The sequence below is a fragment of the Pleurodeles waltl genome, chromosome 3_1 (assembly GCF_031143425.1).
Source record: "Pleurodeles waltl isolate 20211129_DDA chromosome 3_1, aPleWal1.hap1.20221129, whole genome shotgun sequence".
In the NCBI taxonomy this organism is placed as follows: domain Eukaryota; kingdom Metazoa; phylum Chordata; class Amphibia; order Caudata; family Salamandridae; genus Pleurodeles; species Pleurodeles waltl.
Window position 1 is genome coordinate 467,882,287 of NC_090440.1, and position 21,304 is coordinate 467,903,590.

General features: G+C 41.3%; 1 protein-coding gene across 7 annotated transcripts in view; it reads right to left on the bottom strand.

Moving 5' to 3' along the window:
• Nucleotides 1-21,304, bottom strand: part of AKAP13 (A-kinase anchoring protein 13) — a 1,053,268-nt gene that overhangs the window by 461,243 nt on the left and 570,721 nt on the right. For all 7 annotated transcript variants that reach the window (XM_069222739.1, XM_069222736.1, XM_069222738.1 and 4 more), the window contains one exon: nucleotides 14,957-15,093. In XM_069222739.1, coding sequence (XP_069078840.1) covers nucleotides 14,957-15,093 — 137 coding nt within the window. The remainder of the gene's footprint in view (nucleotides 1-14,956; nucleotides 15,094-21,304) is intronic.

Here is a 21,304-nt window from a genome sequence, read left to right on the forward strand (position 1 = left end):
CTGGAACAGTAAAAGCAGGGTCCGGTCGACATCCAAGTTCTAAACCCGAATGTACTCTGCATAGCCAAAGGACATGTACAGTGAGACAGTGCTTACATCACACCTAGAGGTCACTGCAATGATGCAGCTGACAAGAGTACACAATGATTAGCATAATGTTCACTGTCCATCCAAATTGTTAATGTTAATTTCCTTATCCAGAGCCCCATACATGCCAAATATCACATCTAATCGCAGTCTAAATAACCTATTAATATTCAAATGGACGTGATGGAAAATTTAAGGTCCTAAAAATTCTTCAGAGAGACTGATTAATCAATTAGTCATTCTTCTGAAAAATAAATGGGCAAAAATCTGAAATATCATTGACCCTAGATTTGGTATATCATTCATGGGAAATTGCCCTTCCTCACTTAATCAAGCCATAACTGCACAATAAATAAGTCCTTTTATCATGACATCAAAGGATTCACAATTTAATTAGTAAATCTGCTTGCTGAGGGTAATCTTGCATCATTTTAATTGTTTACACACAGAGTCTTCATTCCCCTCTTTTTCCAGCCTTGACTTACGAAAATTTCGAACCATGAGTCCCTGGGTGTGAGGATCATGGGGGGACACCAGGTATACATGCAACTAATTATCAACCCACTGCATGAGTAACAAGGATAAAAGAGTTCATTCCATTGACTGCAGCCATCATACACCTCATTTCTGGCATTCACAAGGAATGCAGCATACCTACTACTGAAGCCACATATAGTTTATCTCAGTCTCCTTGCAGGATTGGACTGCAAGTACGCATTTGAAATGCTAATGTTTTAAAATTCACCTTTTCAGTGATGCTGAGTTCTCTACTGAAGCATGCACCAGATGACCTTCTGTGTCAGTGGCTGTAAAAGGGAACAGCAGGCATCTCTGGTGCAAGGTATTTTAGGGTCCCAGGCAAAACTATTGTTTTTTTGCGTTCAAGCACATCCTTTATCTGAGCACAAAAGGTACTTAGCAGCTATTTACTGCAGTCTGGATCACTTTGTGCTCAATTGATTGGTGGTGTAAGGCAGCTGTGAAACGTTGCCTTAAACTATCACCAGCGTTCAACTGCTAAAGAAACACAAAAGCCAAGAAATAATTATGAAAGTGAGAGAAACAGATGGCAAATGTGTCAACATAGAAAATCAGATGGTATCAGCCACCTGTGGAGCAATATGTAATCAAGTGAATGCACTACAGCAAAAGGTACCAGTGCACAAATTTAGTGACTGTAAACTAACGTTTTTCTGATTCTTCTTGGCTTAGTGGCAAAACTATTTTAAAAAGTATGAGAGAAAAACTGAGGGTTGGGAAGAGATGCATTCATAGTCTTACTTTGTTTTTAATGCATTTTCATCAAATGTTTCCTGGATTCTGGGACTAAACAACCTAAATGAAGAATTTGTGTCACAATCAAGACTGTATTAGGTGAGTCATGTAAATACTGTAGTAGAGAAATGCCATGAATTACAAAACCCATAGGGTCACAATCTCAATTGTGGTAACTGTAAGGAGACTCTGCCTGCCACTTGTGAGGATACTTCTGGATTACACCTTTAAAAGAGTTAGTTCAATTTGAGGATACATCTGGTTATCATACTTTGAATTTCTAGATTTACCACTCAATGTTCCACTAAAACGTGTGATTTCATTTACATTTCCTACATTTGACCAGCCGGATAGATTTAGCTACAGGCGTGAGATTACCCACTAATTTTGAAGGCTTGCATAGAACTCACTCAAAACAATGAAAATGATACGTCACGCAAATAACAAGTGAGCCCAGGAAAATTTGGGAGAGTGACTGTGGGTTGAGAACTGCAACCGTAGCTTAAGTTCAAAACTCATTCATCTTCTGATGTTTGGCCTCTGCTCCTTATAGCTTGTGCTTTCTGAGAATCACGCTCCTTTTCCAGTTATTTTACCAGTTACTACTTGAAAGTGCTTACAGGCCAGAATTGTATAGCTCTAACAAAACCCAGACGCCCACAATGATTTTAATTTTTTTTAAAACAGTATTGGCAAATGAGCTACAAGGTTTTTTTTAACAGTCATCTTGTTGATTGCTCCCTGAAACTTCCTCACAAAGCCCTAATAAAAAAAATAACTTCGGCGGCTGAAAGCTGCCATTAGGATCATACTCAAATTACGAGAAATAAACATTTTTCTATTCTGTCAACAGGGACCGTTAAACAGAAATGGTTTTGCCTGTGTGCTCAGAAGAATGCATACCATTCACAGTTGCAGTGCAGTGGCTTTGTAAGTGAGACTGAAGGGAGGGAAGAAGTGATATCATTGAGGCTAACATGTTCCGAGCCTGACCACATTCATTGGGAGTGAGTGTCAAAGTAATTTATAGCACATTACTTCACTCTGTGTAGGCGTGGACGATTTCTACCCACTGGAAAATGTTCACTGTCATCCGTCTTGATTCAATCACAGGCAGACCTTCACTTTGTGTAAGTTTGAAGAAAAAGATGCGATTTACAAGTACCATTTTATCAACATCATAAACGTTAATTCTGTAAAATACGTTTGTTTCCAGAAACGTTAATTTAAAAAAGAAAGCTACACAATCATTTAGTCCGGGTCGCTAAGACAGAACCTGTAGAGTACTACACCGACTCACTTTGTCACTTTCGATCTCTTGTGGCACACAGCTAATTTGCACAACTACTTCTGGTAAATATAATAGGCCTTACTTGCAACCCTGCATGGGGACTCAGGTCAGACAGTGCTAAGTGCCGGCTGCTTAACTCCCTGCGTTTGGTGTTGACTTTTTTCCATTGCTTTACTTGTTTGTTCTTGAACTCGGAATGCATCTCTCATTGAGTCTTTTGGTACTGTGACATTTAATTGACATTGGGACTATTATGCGTTTATACAAACCGTTTTTATTGCTCAATGAACTTGTGTTTGTATACCTTTAATTTTTTAACATGCTTTCTCAACTTATATTAGCTCTTTTCACATTGTTTACTATGTCTAAATAGTGTACGGTCTGCAACGGTCTGCAATGATTTTAATTAATCACGCAAATAAGACTAAATGTAATCTAATATAATTTAGTCCATTATAAATGGAAACAATTAAGCCGTCTTTGTAGGTAAAAAAATGAAACTTTAAAAATGCACTAATATAATACCATTTCCGTTATAGCATATCATTTTGCAGAAAGGACCAGCCAAACTAAAAACATAGGGCCTAATATCTAAAACCTAATTAGTCCAATTTATTTCTTAAGCGTTTGCAGTTATCTTCAATATCCCGAAATTTAGTGGGAAGTCAAAAATTGGAGTGCAATATTTTTGGAACCTTTGCCACTGCGAAGTGCATTCCTTCCAATGGTTGTCCTATATTTCTTCAGTGTTAGTTTAAGCCAAAGTCTTCTGATTTCACCACATGGGGTACACATAAAAACAAAACGCACATCATATTCAATAAATGTTAAGGTGGTGTAAATTTTGAATGTTCTTCAACACATCCTCCTACAACATTTCATGAAGGGAGAATGCCAAAGTTAAACCTCAAAAATAAATTATTTGTATAAAAATGAGTTATGTGATGCAGGCCAAGCTAAGAATGGATTTACAGAAGTCATTCAGGTCTTTGCAATATCATGTATCTCTATGCATAGCTCCTATGGCGGAGGCATCTTGTATATGTAGCTTTGTTAAGCCTAAGATCTTTAGGTTTTCTGATATGGACAAATCAAAAGAGATGCAACAAGTTAAAACATCAACCTCTTAACGTTTATTTGAATGTCCCGTTAGCCATGTTCGCTATTAATACAGACCAAAACAACAAGGGTCCCGGGCTGACTTCCAAACTGCATAAACTGTGCCCCTCTCTCTTTTTAGGAGTGCCGTAGATGACTGAGAAAGACGTCATACTCATATTAAAAATATTTTTGGGGGGTTTGTAGTGTCTTAACCCTCGCCTCTCCCAAATGGCAGGTTCTGTACATAACACATGCCCCCCACACTGGTCTAAAGGCATCAACAGGAGCTGTTAGAGGTCCCATAATAATTTTCATTTTGAAGGCTGATAAAATCTGTGCTCAGCTTGAAAGAACAACTGGCTTAGGTATCTTGTATGTCTATGTTCCTTAACTATTATTCTGAATTCCTAATATTCACATTCTCACCACCTCTAAGTGTCTTTGGAAAATACACTCTACCAATTATTAAAACTATGCAATTACATTGAATTGGCTATTTTTACAGTATGATTCTGAAGACAGCAGCATACTTTTAAGAATGGTCCAAATCCTCACCATCAACACAGTGTCATCTTCATACAGGGGGTGTGGTATTGGACTACTGATATCATACAGACAGTTAACATTACTTTTTCTAATGTACGTTATTGGGTACTTAACAAAAGGGTTAAATAGGATAGGTGCCTACAGGGAAATCTGCCTCACTCATCTCAAAGTAGTTTATACCTTCCCCTGGTGGCCCATGGTGGACTGTTGAAATATTACCTAAAGAGAGCATGAAGGAGGCTTTCACGAGCCCATCCTTAAAATAGCACTCCATCAAAGAGTGACCTATCAACATTATAAAATATTATTCACAGTTCAAGGAAGGCTGAATGTCCCCTTCACCCATGGAGGAACGTACTTCATAACATACACATATAGTAGCTGGTACTGCTCAAAAATGCAAATCTATGAACTTAATTTTCCAAAGGAGCTTGCATTCGCATTTCCCAAAACGTTTCAGTGGTATCTAATAGCGAAATAAGGTACTAATTGGCTAGTCAAATTTGATTGCCTTTTAGTGAATATGGGACTGTCACTGCTGTCCACCATGTGGGGTGGACAGTGCTCACCCTGGCGAAAGTGCAGTCCATGAATCGATGTGAACAAATCACTGTGGAAACCTATTTAGACCCATGGCCTTACCAATATTTTAACATCCCAGGTCTTTCACAACATTGCTAAACTTAATTAGTTGGGTGTGATCCTTAAAGGTAGGTGGGCTATAGATATATAGTTGGCAGGTCTAACTACCCTCCTGCTTACACTTTGCCTTAACAAGTGCTGAGAAGAACAAGCCACAAACCTTCGGTAACACTCTTTCTGGTATATACTCTACACAACCAACATTCATGGTTTTTAAAATATTTCCCATGTGCCAGACGGGAGCCAGAAACTTTTCATAGCAGTGCTGCTGATCATCTCTAGGTTGTGTCATGCAGCTTATGCGCTGGCTTCGTTCTGCCCTGGAAAATGTAGGCAGAGCTGTATATAAGTGCCACCCCTGCGCTCCGGTATCAGTGCTGTTTAACCCTTCCATGTTCTTGAAGGTGCAACACAAAACAAGTGGAGGTGCCAGTGTGTCAGCTCTCTAATTTGGGATCTTTTTAGGGTAAAAGAGACACTACAGAAGGGGGCGATGGAAAGGTTGTAAGAAATCTGTGGAAAGAGAGTATCTACCAAAAAGGGTATTACAAAAGGTAAGTAATGTGTTCTTCTGATGGATATTTCTAACCGCAGATTCACCAAATTGGTACCTCTCAAAGATGGAGGGTTTGTGGAGTGGGCTCAGACCAAATGTCCTGCAGGACCGAACAGGGAAAACACTGGTCTCATTGGATCTGGCTTTCAAGGTAACAGAACTTTGTTAACATGAGCACTGATATCCTTGTCACGGACTGACAAATATTAACAGGCAATCCATGTGCCAATGCAGTGACGGCAGTCTTGCGATTGAATGGGCCATAAGTCCTTTTGGAGGCTGCTTTTTTGCCACTGCAGAACACATTTTAATGTAGCACTATCCACCTTGCGAGAGTCCTTTTCTACACTATGTGGCACTGTGTTCGTTTTGCTCTGCCATGGAAGTGATGAAGCAGAGTCAAATGTAAATGCCACCCCTGCCCAAAAACACCATTTCTTTTCTTTCAGTGCCTTTGAATGCTGATCCAGAAGTCCTCTCCTTTTTTCATCAGTATATGTCAATACCTTTCTTTGCCTAAGAGAACCCCACAAAAAGCTTATTGTTCACCTAATGGTCTTTGGTGAAATCGATTTAAAAGCTTAAGGTTCTTCTGAGGTCCAGCCAAAAGAGTATCTCCTACTCTTGCAAGAGTAAGACGGGGCAAAGAATGTTGGAAGGGTGTGGGATTGCAAACATGAAAAAGGAGTCCAGGAAGGTGTAAGAAAGTACACAGCATTGCCTCCTTAAGTAACTTGACTGACAGCTGCATCGCAGATGACCCAGGGCACACTGGGATTGATTGCAGAATCAGCTCTTCAATTGGGGAATGGGAGTAAAACAGATTGGTACCTTGACACCCTCACAAATTGTCTTTGGATAGAGAGTATCTGGATCGGGTCCTGCTTTGCCTTCTTATGTTTCCTCTTCAATTTGGGCTTCGATTTTCTTGATGACTTTGACAGCAAATAAGATTTGTTTCAGGATCATCCTCAGGAGAGGAAGCGGGCCCACACCTTCAGCTTGAGCGAGAGAATGACTTACCGAAGGTCTGTGACTCCTTCCTATATATGGTGAAGTACAACTTTGCTTTACAGTGGCTTCACAGTCCAGGATCACCTTTTGGTGCACGAGGGAATGTTCATCGCATGACTTGGAGTTGTTCCCCTAGCCTAAACACCAGAGACACATCTCATGCAGGACCATTACCAACATTTCTACAGACATGGCATGGTTTGAACCCTGTAGTTTAAAAATGGGGACATTGGGTCCTTGTACACTGAATTTTGATTTGAATATTATCAAATACTGATGAAAGAGGGAGGGCAAATCAGAATTCAAAGGCACCGAAAGAAAGGAACTGATGTTGGTGTGCAGGGGTGCCACTTACAGATGACTCTGCTTCGTCACTTTCGTAGCTGATCGAAACCAACACAGAGCCACATAGGGGCTCGCAGGGGGAAAGCTATGAAAAGTTTCCGGATACAGTCTGGCACCTAGGAAGTATTCTAAAGATTAGTAATTTGCAGTTAGAAGTATATATACCCATACTCCAACAGCTCTCAATAACGTCACGAAGCACCCCCTGCAACCTGTTTGTTGAATTTTCTTAATTTCTTCCAGCCCTTCGCTGCAATGGTATTCTAGAGAATCACCAAGTTAATAATTATAGTATTTTTCCCCTTTTATGAACTGTTTGTAGTCAGAGCTATATCTATTCAGAACCCTGCTAACGCAAACCTCTAAATGAAGCACAAAAGTATTTACCAGTACAGCAGTGAATTATGGGATTTAAAATCATAAGAATACAAAAAGTATTAGTTTAAAACTAGAACAATTCATTTTGTGCTCCTTAACCATCTCTACTACAGCAGTTATTCGCATTAGCATCTTACATGAGATTGCTGCCAGGGGAACTATAGCAAGAATGGGCACATTATCTTAAAAATGTATTATTTCATCTGCACAGTGACCCTCGATAAGTTACGGAGTATGACATGATTTAAGAAGTTGAATCTAACTTACTACGCTTTCTATTTCTCAAAGCAATGTAGATACTAGGGTACAATTTAACAAACTGTATGAAGCTGCAGCGTTTGCTTAGATGGGTATGGTTCTCTGGGCAACTATTTCAAACTCATGGTTCGGTAAAATAGAGTAAAGGGCCTTCTTTTGGAAGGCTACATTTCAATTCATTGCAGCTAAAGCTATGAAAAGAAAAAATATATCTTCTCATAACAGTTTATTGAAAGAAAAGAAATGAGATACTTTCCTGTAATTGCAGTTCTCCAGTATTGGAATCTTTCATAGATTCACATCCTTGAATCCTTCCCAGTCGTTGAGATGGGAGCCCCCGGTACCTTAGAAAAGCAATGTCTTAATAGAGGCATACATTTTGTAGGCTCTAGGCCTTTAGTTTAGTATCATATCACAGTCATTTTTTTTAAAAAGTACTAAACTTTAGAGTCAACCAATCAGGTGAAACCACTTTTTAGAACCCTTCTGACAGAAGCTTCCTTCCCTCGTATTTTCCAGTCACTATTGCCTAAAATGATATATCATGAGGCAGATAAAGGTTGGCTTCTCCCATGGAGAAAAGTGGGTCACCAGTGAATCTATGAAAGATTTCAATACTGGAAACTACAGTCCTTTCTTAATCTGGTATTGGAACTTTCATAGATTCACATGATGAATCAGAATAGCAAGCAGTAAGAAGCACAAATTTTCATCGTTTTTCATTTTTTTATATATATAATGATAGTGACCAGCATAACATAGGCAGAAGCAGAGGCTATAAAGTAAATTGTGCGTAATTTAGGGTAAGAGGATGGTGGGAAGATAAAAAGTCTCAACTTTATTATAGATGTCTTAGCACCGCCTGTTCCCACTGCTGCACCTCTCAGGACCTCTGTATCCAAACAGTAGTGTTTAGTGCAGGTGTGTGCATTTTTCCATGGCACTGTTGGGCATGTCAGGCAATGATACTCCTGCAAACAATGCCATGGATGTGGAGATGGCTCTCTTGGAATGTGGATGTACTGTGGAGTTCAGAGGCCTTCCACCTTTTTTGGCAATTGCACTGGAAATCTAATATATGCTCTGTTTTGTTACTGGACCACCCCTCCAAGGTGAACTGTAAGCCGCAAAGAGCTGAGTGGTCTTCTGAAATGCTTTTGTCCTGTCTAAGTAGAATTTGAGGCATCGCTTGAGAGCTAGAGAGTGGAGGGCTCACTTAGCTACAGTCTGAGAATTTGGAAAGAATGATTTAGGGATTATAGGCTCGTGGAGAAGAAAGTCACAGGGGACTTTAGGAATACATTTCGGATTTGTTTGTAAAATGACTATCGTCCCTGAACTGACGGAATGGTTGCTGGATCGTAAAAGCCTGAATCTCTCTTGCCCTACGTGCAGACGTGACCGTGAGGAGAAAAGCCACCTTCCAGGAAAGATATTTCAAGTCCGCTCTATGGATGGGCTTGAATGGAGAATTCATCAAATTGCCCCAATATGATGTTAAGTTGCTATGTCGGAGGAGGGTCTCTAACTGGGGGAAAAGCTTTGAACAAACCCTTGAGAAATTGTTTAATGAGCCTGAGAGACAACAAGGATTGTTTCTCTGATGATTTTCTAAAATGTGGAATAGCAGCAAGGTGCATCTTAATGGAAGCGTGCGCTAATCCTGATTGTGCTAGGTGAAATAGGTAGGGTGAAATATCTTCTGGAGGCGAGGAAATGGGATGCAAATTAGCAGATGCACACCACAGACAGAACCTCTTCCACTGCAGGCAATATGTTTTATTAGTACTATCCGCCCGTGCCTTGGCGAGTATGTCTCTGCAATCCTTCGGAATTTTCAGATGACCAAATTCTTGGAATTCAGGAGTCAGGCTGATAGACTGAGGAAGCTGGGATCCAGATGATGAACTTATCCCTGGCTCACTGTCAGTAATAATGATATCTGATTGAGTCTGATGGGAGGATGCACAGACCGCAGGAGAGTCTCTGTGTATGAGTGATGGCGTGGCAATGCAGGGGCAATCAGTATGATCTGACAGGGTTCGGCTTTCATTTTGCTGAGCACCCTTGGAAGGAGAGGTATTGGAGGAAAGGCGTAAGCAAATATGCTATACCATGGAATCGAAAAGGCATCCACCATGACCGCCGATGGGGATTGCAACTTGTGGAGAACATGCATTTGGTGTTCTGTGGGGTCGCAAAGAGATTCAGTTATGGTTTGCCCCACCGAAGAAAGAAAGTCCCATGTTCTCTGGTCCAATTCCCACTCATGACAAATGGTCCTCAAACTGCTTAGGGTGTCTGCTATGGCGTTTTGGTGTCTTGGTACGTGTTCCACTTAAAGGTGTTCTGTGTGGCAGATACACTAGCTCCAGATGAGCTGAGCCTCTTGAGACAGTAGGCTAGATTGAGTTCCTCCCTGTTTAAGTAGAGCATTGATGTTGTGTTGTCTGTTCTGAAAAGCACCATAGAATGTTGGATTCTGGGAAAGAAGGCTTGTAGTGCCAGGTATACTGCTCTTAAGTCGAGAAGATTTATGTGAAGGAGGCCACTTGCCACTGACCTGAAGGTCCTGGAGGTAAGTTCCCCATTTGTCTAGGGAGGCCATGTGTTGTTATGACTAGTGGGGAGGTGTGAGGTTAGATTGTGAGGCCCACTGAGATATTTGCAGGGTTTGTCCACCAGTCGAGTGACTTGACCATGAATGGAGTTACTTGAACAATAGCCTCGAACAACACTGTCGTCTGTTTTAATTTTAGATCCAGAGCCTCCTGAAGAGGATGCTTATGTAGGTGACAGTACGGTATGAGATGGATACAACAGGACATAATGCCTAGGAGACATTTTTAAAGACAAACTAAAAATTACTTTCTTTTTTGCAGTTGCACCCCCAGGGTTGATCATTTTTTCTGTCTCTCAAGTGTGGGGTAGGCCATTTTGAGTCTGGGATCCAGTATAGCTCTCAAGAAGATTATTCTTCTTGATGGCTGGAGCATCGATTTGTCTGGGTTTAGATTCAGTCCTAGCTCTTTGAAAAAGTGCAAAGTAACTGTAGTGGACACCTTTGCAGATTGTTTGGCAAGGGCTTTCACCAGTCAGTCGTCAAGATAGAGAAAGATTTGATGTGTCTGTTGCCTGAGATAGGCTGTGACTGGTGCTAGGCATTTGGTTAAGATGCAGGGAGCAGATCTGAAACCAAAGGGTAAGACTTGGAATTGAAAATGATTGCCAGCTACTGTAAACCAAAGGAATTGTCTATGTCTCAGGTGGGTGTATATGTGAAAGTAGGAATCTTGAAGGTCTACGGAGGATTTGTAATCTCCCTTGATGAGGATTTGTAAAATGTCTGGGAGTAAGACCATGCGGAACGGTGTTTTTTTTTTAGATATTTGTAGCGTTCTCTCAAGTCGGGAACTGGTCTCCAGTGTCATGACTTTTTTTGGATTAGGAAGAAACAGGAATAGAAACCTTTTCTCTTTTGTGAGAATGGAACTTTTTCTTTTGCACCCTTTTGCAACATGGCCTTTACTTCTAATTTCAGGAAGCGCAGATGTTTCTGTATGGCTGGTCGAGGAGGTGTTAGGGGGGTTGTTGAACAAATTCGAGAAGGTGTCCAAATTGAACTATGTCTAGGACCCATCAGTCCATGGTTATCTGGTTCCATGGATGAATGTGGTCTGCAATTCTCCTTTGGATTGGGAAAACAGAGTTGTAGCCGGCTCCTGGTTGCAGTCATTGCCTAAGGGAGGTGTCCTTGGACTGTACGGCGGACTTTTCTCTGGGAGTAGGTCAAGTGTTTGCAGCCGGTGGTGGCGGTCTCTGATGATACTGAGCCTTGAGTTGTTGAGTACTGGAGGAGTAAGCTGGATATCAATATTGTTGATATCCGACACAAAAGGAGGGTTGGCCTTGTCCTCTGGCATCATGAAAGGCCACTTTCCTGTACTGCAATGTGCCTTTGACCTAGCAGTGTCCGTGTCTGACGTAATAGCTTGGAGAGATTCGTCCACATGTTTACCAAATGAAGCCTTTCAATGATAAGACAAGCCCAGTATCTTCGTTTGAACTTCTGGCCTGAAGTTGGTAGCTTTAAGCCATCCCTGACAGCATAGGACTGCAGCTCCTGCCAGCTGTTTAACTCCTGTAGAGGCAATGTCCAAGGCACAGTCAATTACTTCCGAGGAAAAACACTAGCCTTCTAGCAACACCTTCTTTGCTTCCCTTTGAGGCTTTCTGGAAGCGTCTCCAAATATTGGGATATATCAGACCACAGCGGTTTGTCATACATGCCAAGGATCGCTATGGAATTTGCTGCTCTGACCAAGAGGACGGACACTGCCAATAAATAATTGCCTATGTTGTCAAGACGTCTCCGTCTTTATCAGGTGGTGCTGTCAGAGGTTTGGAGGGGTTCCTTGATCTGCACTGCCCACTGCCTGTGAGATGACCTAATCAGGCTTCCGGTGACCTGTTAGGCAGGCAGGGGCATCCTCTGGGGCTTTATATTTATCAAGTTTAGGTAGTACCGAAGGTACAGTAGCTGGATTACGCATGATCTTTAATACCTAGCTCCACACATAATCAGTGACGGGAATGACCCTGATATTTTTCCCATAGGGCTCTTTGAAGTCATGGAGAAAACAGTCCTGTTGTACTGCAGGCATGGGTAGTTCAAATCTTGTGGTCGCTCTCTCCAAGAGGTTGTGGAAACCTCCTATGTCTTCTGGAGGTGATTCAACTACATGCGGTGTTGGGGATGCTGGCGTGGGCAAGTTGTAGTCATTCCATTCATCCTGAAGTAGCTGAATTTCATCTTCTTCCCTCTCGTCTTCAGAAGATGATGGGCCATGCAGTGGTACCACCAGTGGAGAACGGTGTGAGACTGATGTCGTAGGCAAACACTGTGTCTGAGGAGGAAGTATTTGAGAATGAGTAGTGTCTGCAGAGGCTAGAGGTTGCTACACAGGAGTAGCTACTTGAGGGAAATGTGATCTGTAATCTGCCAGCATTGATTGTAGGTCAGATATAAGGGATGAAAGAACGCAAACCATGTCTGGTTGGTAGCATTGAGGCTGATGACTTTCTTGAGAGTAAGAGTGCTGATCATAAAAATATGCCCTCCTCAGAATAGTTCTGATATTTGACGTGCAGCTCTGATGGACTTCTTGGTGGTCCATAACGGCCATCTTAATTAGACTCATCTTCATCCAATAGGTGGGATGGCAGGACCATTGACACCTTGCTTGATAATGTTATAGAAGGTGTTAGGCATGTTTGCTTGATGGTTTTAAGTCTTATCTGGGCTGTCAACAATGTAGACGAGAACAGGGGCAGGGTGGTGGGTCTTTGCATCATCGCCCGTGTGGTAATTGTCAATGATTTAGTGAAATTCAATGCAGTTAAGTCAACTGTAGGCGTTGAAAAGAGCCCCATCATCAATGATGGAGGTGTTGACAAGATCCCCGGGTGTTGACAAGATACCCGTCAATAGGTGCATTATTGACAGGGGTGTTAATTAATGAGAAGATTTTGATGGGCTGCGATGTTTCTCAGCAGAGTTTCTGGATACCTTTTTGGTGGTTCTGAAGAGGTAGGAGTGACTGAAACCTCTTCAGCATGCTTCACTGGCGTTCTGGAATAAGAAGAAGATTAAGTCTCTTTTTCTGCCTCAGAGCCGGGTTGTCTCTGGATTTGACCTTTTGCAGCCAGAGCAGAAGTCTTACCTCACTGTCCTTTAAAGCTTTAGTAGAAAACGTGACATAACTTAGTCTCTAGTTTTGTGTTCTGGATAGAGACAGCAAATACAGTCCTTGTGTGGATTATCTGCACACAGCCTCTTCTTCTTGCATGTGCCACAAGGTCTAAACACCCCCTTTTATGGTGTCTCTCACATACTGGTTGTCAGGTTGAAGCACCCCATTGTAGTAAATGTCTTCCTTAGAAGGAGAAGAATGAGGATGAGGAAACAAACCTTCTGTAACCGCTGTGACTGGAAGAAGCTGTGCAGAGCTCAGAGGAGACTCCTTAGCACTACGTGTGGTGCCAAATCTGAGGGAAGGTAGCTTCTGTCAGGAGGGTTCTAAAGGGTGGTGTCACCTGATTGGTTGACTTTAAAGTTTGTTCCTTTCTAGGATCAAGCACAAAAGCGCTCTGGCCTGTTATAATCTCTCTGTGGGCTTTTAACCACGCCTACTCTTGCTAATCTTTCTTTGTTGTGCTTGTTCTAAATACTTCATTTTTATTGGTGCATTTTGTGAAATGTCCCTCCTTTGTGTACTGAGTTCCCTTCCAGGTGATTTCACTAAGTGAACATTTTTGTTGGCCATTACACTACTTCACGCTTCCTCCTGTTGCAGTATGTGATATCTCCTCCTTCGGTTTGCCTTTCATCCAAGCCACAATCCTTACTAGACATTCAGGCAGGCAGCCAATAACTCTCGCACTCATGCTCATGGCGGCCGTGGCAGTTTGAATTGGCTTGCTTATGTCAACCGTTTTACTTTTCATTTACAATTTATGCGGCAAGAAGGAATTTACAACGCTAATAGCTGTAACTCGAGCAAATGCAAGATACATTGCATTGCAAATGCTTGCCTAAAAATGACTGTGATATGATACTAAACTAAAGGCCTAGAGCCTACAATGTATGGTCTATTAAGACATTGCTTTTCTAAGGTACTGGGGACTCCCATCTTGACGACCGGGAAGGATTGAAGCATGTGAATCTATGAAAGTTACAATACTGGAGTAATGTGTAGGTTTGAAATTGTTCTAGTACCTAACAAAACAGCTGGTTTGTGTAACTTAGTCAAAATTGATCCTGTGTCTTGAACAGCCTTTCTGATAAACACTGTTAGATTACATCCTGTTTCACAAAAAATGGGCATAAGACATCTCTTTTTAATGAATTAATTTACAGTGGCATGATTTAACATTTATTCCGCCTTCTGCAAAAAAACAAAATGAAATTCTATCCCACATAAACCAGAAGCATGAAGTTTATAACCCAGAGCACAAATAAAATAACATGACTCTATTCTCTCAAAAACTATGCATTGTATTCAAGGTTTTAGCTAATGTCTTCCTGACATTGTTACCTATACTTGTTACCTATATTTGTGACCAGTGGCCAAACTACATTTATTAAGTTTGAGAACCTAGGAGATCAAGAGAATCATATGTGAAGAAGAAAATAATGAATGTTACACTATGTTAGCAAGAATATGATCCAGAAATAAGGCTGTTTATGTTTGGGGTTATGGTATTTCAAGTTAACACAGCTCTAAACAGTTTGATTTAAATTTAGAATTTCTAAACTGAGCTAGTGATATTCACAATTACTTGGTTTTGGACAGTTTACTGCATGCACAAGAGTGGGTACTGTTTTTGTAGGTAATAGGAAATACAGTTAGTCATAATTAAGTTTCAAGTGAATTTGTTAAAGTTAGTACAAAATAATTTACCTTTGCAAATACCATATCGTCCATTGCCTCACTCGACAAGTGAAAGATGCCAGAGTCGCTTCCAGAATCACGCTGAAAAACTCCCTGAGATGAAGTACTTTCACTGCCGAGCCCATCCTCCAAGAAACTCTCACATTCTAGAAAATCAATAATGCAGGTCAAGTAGGCGATTTATATGCAAAATGCATGTATTAATGAGACCATTCAAGGCATATGACAGAAATGTTGTAGCTATTATTGAAAACACAGTAACTCTAGAGTGGAAAAATTGATTCATACAGTATACCCCGACAATCAAGTTGAAAATAAAGTCACACATATAGGCAACATGTTCCTATCAACATAAAGGAACCTTCTAATTTGTTTTAGTAAGCACCATATTATGTGCTTTAAGTAATATGAAATATTTAACTACTCAAACAAAATAATCATTATTCAGTATTTTAAAATTATTTAATGCGTAGATTAAGGTGCATTTAAAACAATAGTAAAAAACAATGATAATGCAAAGGATTTCTAAACGGCATAATAACGACAAGACAATCTTCGCTGATAATTAAGATGACAAAACAATAAACATTTTGACTGGATTGTCATGTTAGCACGCATCGCTCATTTCCTCTCCTATTAAAACTCATGCCCTTTGAAAATACATTCTCCCCTTCCTGACATTCAGAGAACATTTTGATTGTGAAACATTTCCTTGCTCTATTTTACAGTATGTTCAAATCTCCATTGCAGACAATGTAGTGCTTGAGGCTTTTACTGCCTGGTAAAAGCTGGGAGCGTCACACGGAGCCCAAGGGGATTTTAATCCCCTCCAGTGTTGTGAGGAATTTGTTTTATTGGATAGAACATTCTGCCCTCTAGTGGCAGAATGTTCTAATAGCCTTAGAACCCACCGTAGCAGGCTCTACTGGCCACTGAAGGCCCTCTCCCTTGTTAAAGGAGCTCGCCTTCTGCACGAGCCTTTAAAGCTGGAGCGGGCCTTTAACAGCTGGAAGAGCCCGCTACGGAGGGGAGGGGTTCTAAGGCTATAATAAACCCTCTTTATAAACCAAAGTAAAGGAAAAGACAAACCTTTTGGATATAGAACCCCAGGAAGGAATGGGCAGGGCTAAGGATGTTGAGCAGAGGACATTCAATGTAAGGGGAAGATGTCTCAACAAAAATATTTGAAAAGAATGATTCTTGAACTTAAAACTCTAAAACAGAAAAGCCAATTGGAGTATCTTTCTTCTATCTCACAACAAGTAAGCAACAGCTTCTTTTTATCAAAAGACATGGTGTTGAGGAGATCAGCAAAATACGCCAGGATGATGTAAAACACCTTTAGAAAGTTTTACAGAACCGTAAAACTACAAATCCTTTTCTTTTTTCCTCAAAATATATTTAAAGTGAGTATATGTTTCGAGTACAAGCTGAAAATACTTAAGAGTCATGTTTTTTTTTAGCCTCAAGCTTGTACATTATTACTTACCCAGGTTTTGTATGAACATCTTAAATTAAATAAAAACTGTGCCTGTGTTTATCTTAATTGCTGTGGGTGCTTTTTTCAACAGTCAAGTTATTTATTTTATCTACAAATGCTTTAATGTTCCTGATCATTACCTAAACAAATGACTGTACTTATAAAAAAATACTTCACATATGACCATTTTTGTTTGCAACGCACAACAAAAGATTGAAAGTAACCAACTGAAAACACTTTTCCTTGAAAAGAAGACCACGTGTTCAGTAATGTAATAAGTTCAAGGAAGTTGTTTCATTGTTTTTCATCAGTGGTTAATGTATCTGCTTTTGAGGGTCTTACCATTTTGGTGGGCATGGAATTTCATTAATTTCCATATTTTTGCTGCAACTGTGAACATTACTAGGTGTAATGAGAAGTCTAACATCGCAACACAGTTGGGCCTGTGCAGGAATTAGAGGTAAGTAGTTTGGGTCATGTGGTATGACATGGAAAGCAGTATTTGCTACATAACAGGATAAGGTCAGTCTGTGCCGTCCTGTTGTAACTGTTTTACATTTAGCAGATAATTATCTGTGATATTTTCCCAGATCATACCTTGGTTTTTTTTACTGAGGGAATATTTTGCATTTTTACATGTCGCATATCCCAGTACAAGAGTTGATTTTACAGAACTTGCCTATTGTGAAAAGCGGCACCTCACTCACTTCCTACTTTGAAGCAAAAATGCAATAGGTCAGCCACAATAAAAAGTGTGTCCGATTCCCATTTTTGGAGATGATCAATTTGTCAGTATTTACCATAGACGCTCACAGTACAACAATGCTGTCTCTACATAACTTGTGAAGTGCAGCCAGAGATGCTCACTAGTCACCTGCATTTTGCAGCTGCACACCAAACCGAAAGGCTCTTGGAAACTTTGGAATATGGAGATATGATTTTTAATCATGGAGGGGTTCCTGTACAATGCAGATTTACAAACGGTGTCACTTTTCGAAATGCTAAAAGGAAATTTGGAGATACACAGTAAAACAACCCTGAATATGTGAATAAAGACCATGCTGGAGGCACATTCTAAAAATACTTCTTTGGTGTTCCTTAGGCCCCTTTCAAGATGTTCAAATATACCAGGGGATAGAGAAAAAGGAAGAGTATGGTTTGCTCTAGTTCAAACTGTTTGGTAAAACTTAAGATCCAAGACTGTATTAGAGTACTGCTTGTTCCAAAGGATATTTCTTTATTACAGTTTGATGAACTGACTATAAGAATGGGCACCTTCTACCTACCCTCCCAAAGTAATATTCAATCCGTAATAGTTTTTATTTTTAGCACATACTTACAGACACCTTCTAGGTCGAGTATAAATATCACCAATCTTGGAAGCAAAATGAGGACAGAGGAGTTAGTTGAAAAACACAACGGCCCAAAAGCACACAATGTAGTCATATGGGGAGGATGAGATTAAAAATCATGTCTCCAGATTCCAATGTTTCCAATGAGCCCACTAGACTACAACTGTAGTAACAAGAAGCTCTTGCTGACCAAGGTATAGCCTTCATTCGGGAATGTTACTGTATTGTGGGCCCTGACCAGATTTTTAATTCACTTGTTGATTTCCAGGATATTTAGGTAAAGTGGCAAAGAAAAATTAGATGATGCACTTAATAATGGTGTCTGTCTCCTTGTGTGGCTTTCCCACCTTGATTAGTGTCCAGTCTAGTTTTTTTTTTGCACTTGCAGTCTGTAATATGCTTATTTCTAACCATCCCTCTCAATGAAGTCATATAATGGACAAAACACAGACAAGTCCTTTAGGTCTTGGGACAGTTGATGTTAAATGAGCAGTATCCATGGTGGATACTGTTTGCTTTTGGTGGTTCACCTCTTAAGGCTATTCCACTTAATTTATATCACGGGTTATTCAAGTCTAACTCTAGGAGGCAGTAAAGGGCTTGGAACTCAAATACAGTGCGAGACAGTGATCAGACTAGATAAACTCAATATCTGGCCAACTAATACATTTTAACAGGGCCTGAGGAAGACGAGGCAGTATGGAATTAATCCCCAAAAATGCACCCCACCACTCCCTCTCTGCATCCCAACAAATGTCTTACGACGTGTCTGTGCTAGTTAAGTATCTCCATGAATGCTATGTGTCTACACACATGCAAAATTATTGCGAAGTCTAACAATAAGCGTTTCACCCATAATTTTTCTGCTTTTCTAAACACAAATTAGGCATAAAACCTATGCAGCAACACATGCTATCACAGCTTTTTATGTGCATTCAGCGCAGTGTGTCTGCATTTGCATAGTGCCTTAAGTAGTGTCCGTGCTCGGAGAGTTTATCAGATTGGTCTTAATCCGCCCTACCATATTGTGAATGAAGAAGTTGATGCTAGACTTTCCACTTCTGTTATAACCCTGCAGCTACAACTGCACATGTTGGACCAAAAAGTGGCCAAAGAGCACCATTGTGTAGATAGTGGAGCAGGGTGGAGATTTTTCCACATCAACCAACAGCTGCGACATTTATATTTTGCCCAGGTGCAGAAGCTCATGAGTGAGTGGAGGATATGTTTTCTCTTCGTAGTACAACCTTCTATCCAATCCTCTTGCCCAACAAGGAATTTTAGGACAACCAATTTGGATGGGAAATAGATTCATTTTTATAACACGGTGTTTTATGGTGGGTGGGTGTTTTTCAGGATTAACAAATATTACTTTGTTGTAGTGTGAAATGGCCTTGGGTATCACAGGATATGGGGGATTTGCAAACAGTGGATTAAAATAATTTGGTGCAAAGTGAAAATCCATATGAAATAGGGAGATTGTATTTGAGTTATTGGATGTAAAGATATGGCCATCCAAGGAACAGGTTTTGCCCACACCAACTTAGATGTGTGCTGTTTGCCTCTTGAGTGTGTTCTATGAACATTGTTAACAAACAGCAACAATGGTGTAAAGGGAAACCACATGTATCCCCCGTGAGCAGTTGTGTGTGTCAGGGGATGCATAACTGTGGTCCACTGAAGTGTGGGGGCTTCATCCATGCAACCCTCAAGAGACACCAGCCACAGTTGGGCATTTCCGTTTATGCTCACATTTATGTTGTGTTTGTAAATAAGGTACTTGTGTTTTCAACCGTATGTCGGATCTGCATTACAATTGGCAACATATTGACAGCCCTCCTAAAAATTGTATCCATCAAGTTTGGAGAGGGTGCACAAAGGGTGCCAAGTTCATGAAGATACAAGCATCACATTTCCTAAAGAATGCGGAATCAGCATCAACAGACGTGTGGATGTGTAAGAAGCATATACATAGACCCATTTTAAGCTGTTATATCACCTCTATTTTTTTAACTGTTTTTATTAGGTTTTGGAAATAAACATGAGGTTACAGCAATACAGCTCCCCGACTGGGGGTATCAACAAGGCACTGAATCCTCATGTAGTGCATATGAAGAACATTACCTGTAGTTCATAATTGCAGATATGTTGTGTCATGTAGCAGGGACCACCAGGGTGTTCACTCACATTGATAATGTATAGTTAGAGTTGCCCTCCTGTGTGTGCTAACTTTCCCTAAACTGGGAGAAAAAAGGGGGGCCAAAACATGGGCCAAGCGTAAAGAAAGGAGGGGGGGGGGGGGGGTAGGGGTAGTGAAAAGAACCCGGGATCAAAGCTGATGTGTACAGTAGTAGGGGCATCTCTACATAGAAAAGGAGAGCCGAAGTTCAAAAAGGTGCGTAAGATGATCAGGCAATAGCTCGGCCAGGTGCACAGTGGTGCAAAGGGTTAGTGTGCAGGGCCCCTGAGTGGTCTTGGGGTCGATGTAGCTGCCTGGGTCAGCCCAGGGTGCCGACAAGGGGATTTTACGAAGATGGCAGTCTTCCTCATAATTAAGGGCATCACCTTCAGCTGTTCCCCATTTATTCACTGCTCCTTGCCATGCTATTATCAGTGGAAAGCTGATAATGCCCTGCAGTGCCTAGTAAAGGCTCTCTTTGTCAGTGACTTCTTGTGGAGTCTGATATCTGAGCACAGTATGTAGAGAGGGCTGGACCAGAGCAGGTGCTGCAGATCAGCAGTGGCCAAGTGGCAGCGGGGGCATTGCAGGTGCGCATCTGGGAAATTATAATTGAGTTGGTTGGGGGTTTAGTAGGCCTTGTGGAGGATGGAGAATTGAATGTTTTTGAAAAATGCATGCTGAGATACATGCTGTGGGAATTCTAAGGCACGTTCCTAATCCTTATCATGTAGCACCCTCCCGATATCGTCTTCCCAGCTGCCTCACAACGTTGTCAGTGTAAGCCCGGTGTGGCCCTGGATGGCTCTATAAATCCAAGTAATCAGGTGATCCCCTCTCCCCATGTGGAGCAGTGTTTGTAAGACAGCATAGACCTGGGGTTCCTTATCAGCGGACCACAGATTTTGACAGATGTGACAAAGGTGGCGATAAGTAACAAACCTGTCATACTCTGCAAGGAGCTGGTCGAAGGTGACTGAGTGTCCGTTGTCGAAGGGATCGCCCGTTGTGCGCAGGGAGGGCTCATGCCTGCACTTCAGGTCTGCTGCAGAGTATGAGCCAGAAGTGTGGGGAGAGGATCTGCAGTGGAAGCACTGGGGCTATTGGGGGGCATGTGCCGAGTGACTCTGGCCAGGCATTTCTGGGCCACCTGTGTATGGAGGGAATACGGAGATAGGAGAGTTCACCCGAATTGGGGGGGGGGGGGGGGGGGGGACGACAGGACGTTACTGATCAAGGCTGGTGTGAGGGGACCTACCCCATGGCACATCTCACCTAGGTTTTGTACTGCTAACCACTACAATAGCCACTGCAGCTGAGCCGCCACGTAATATATCTCGAAGGAA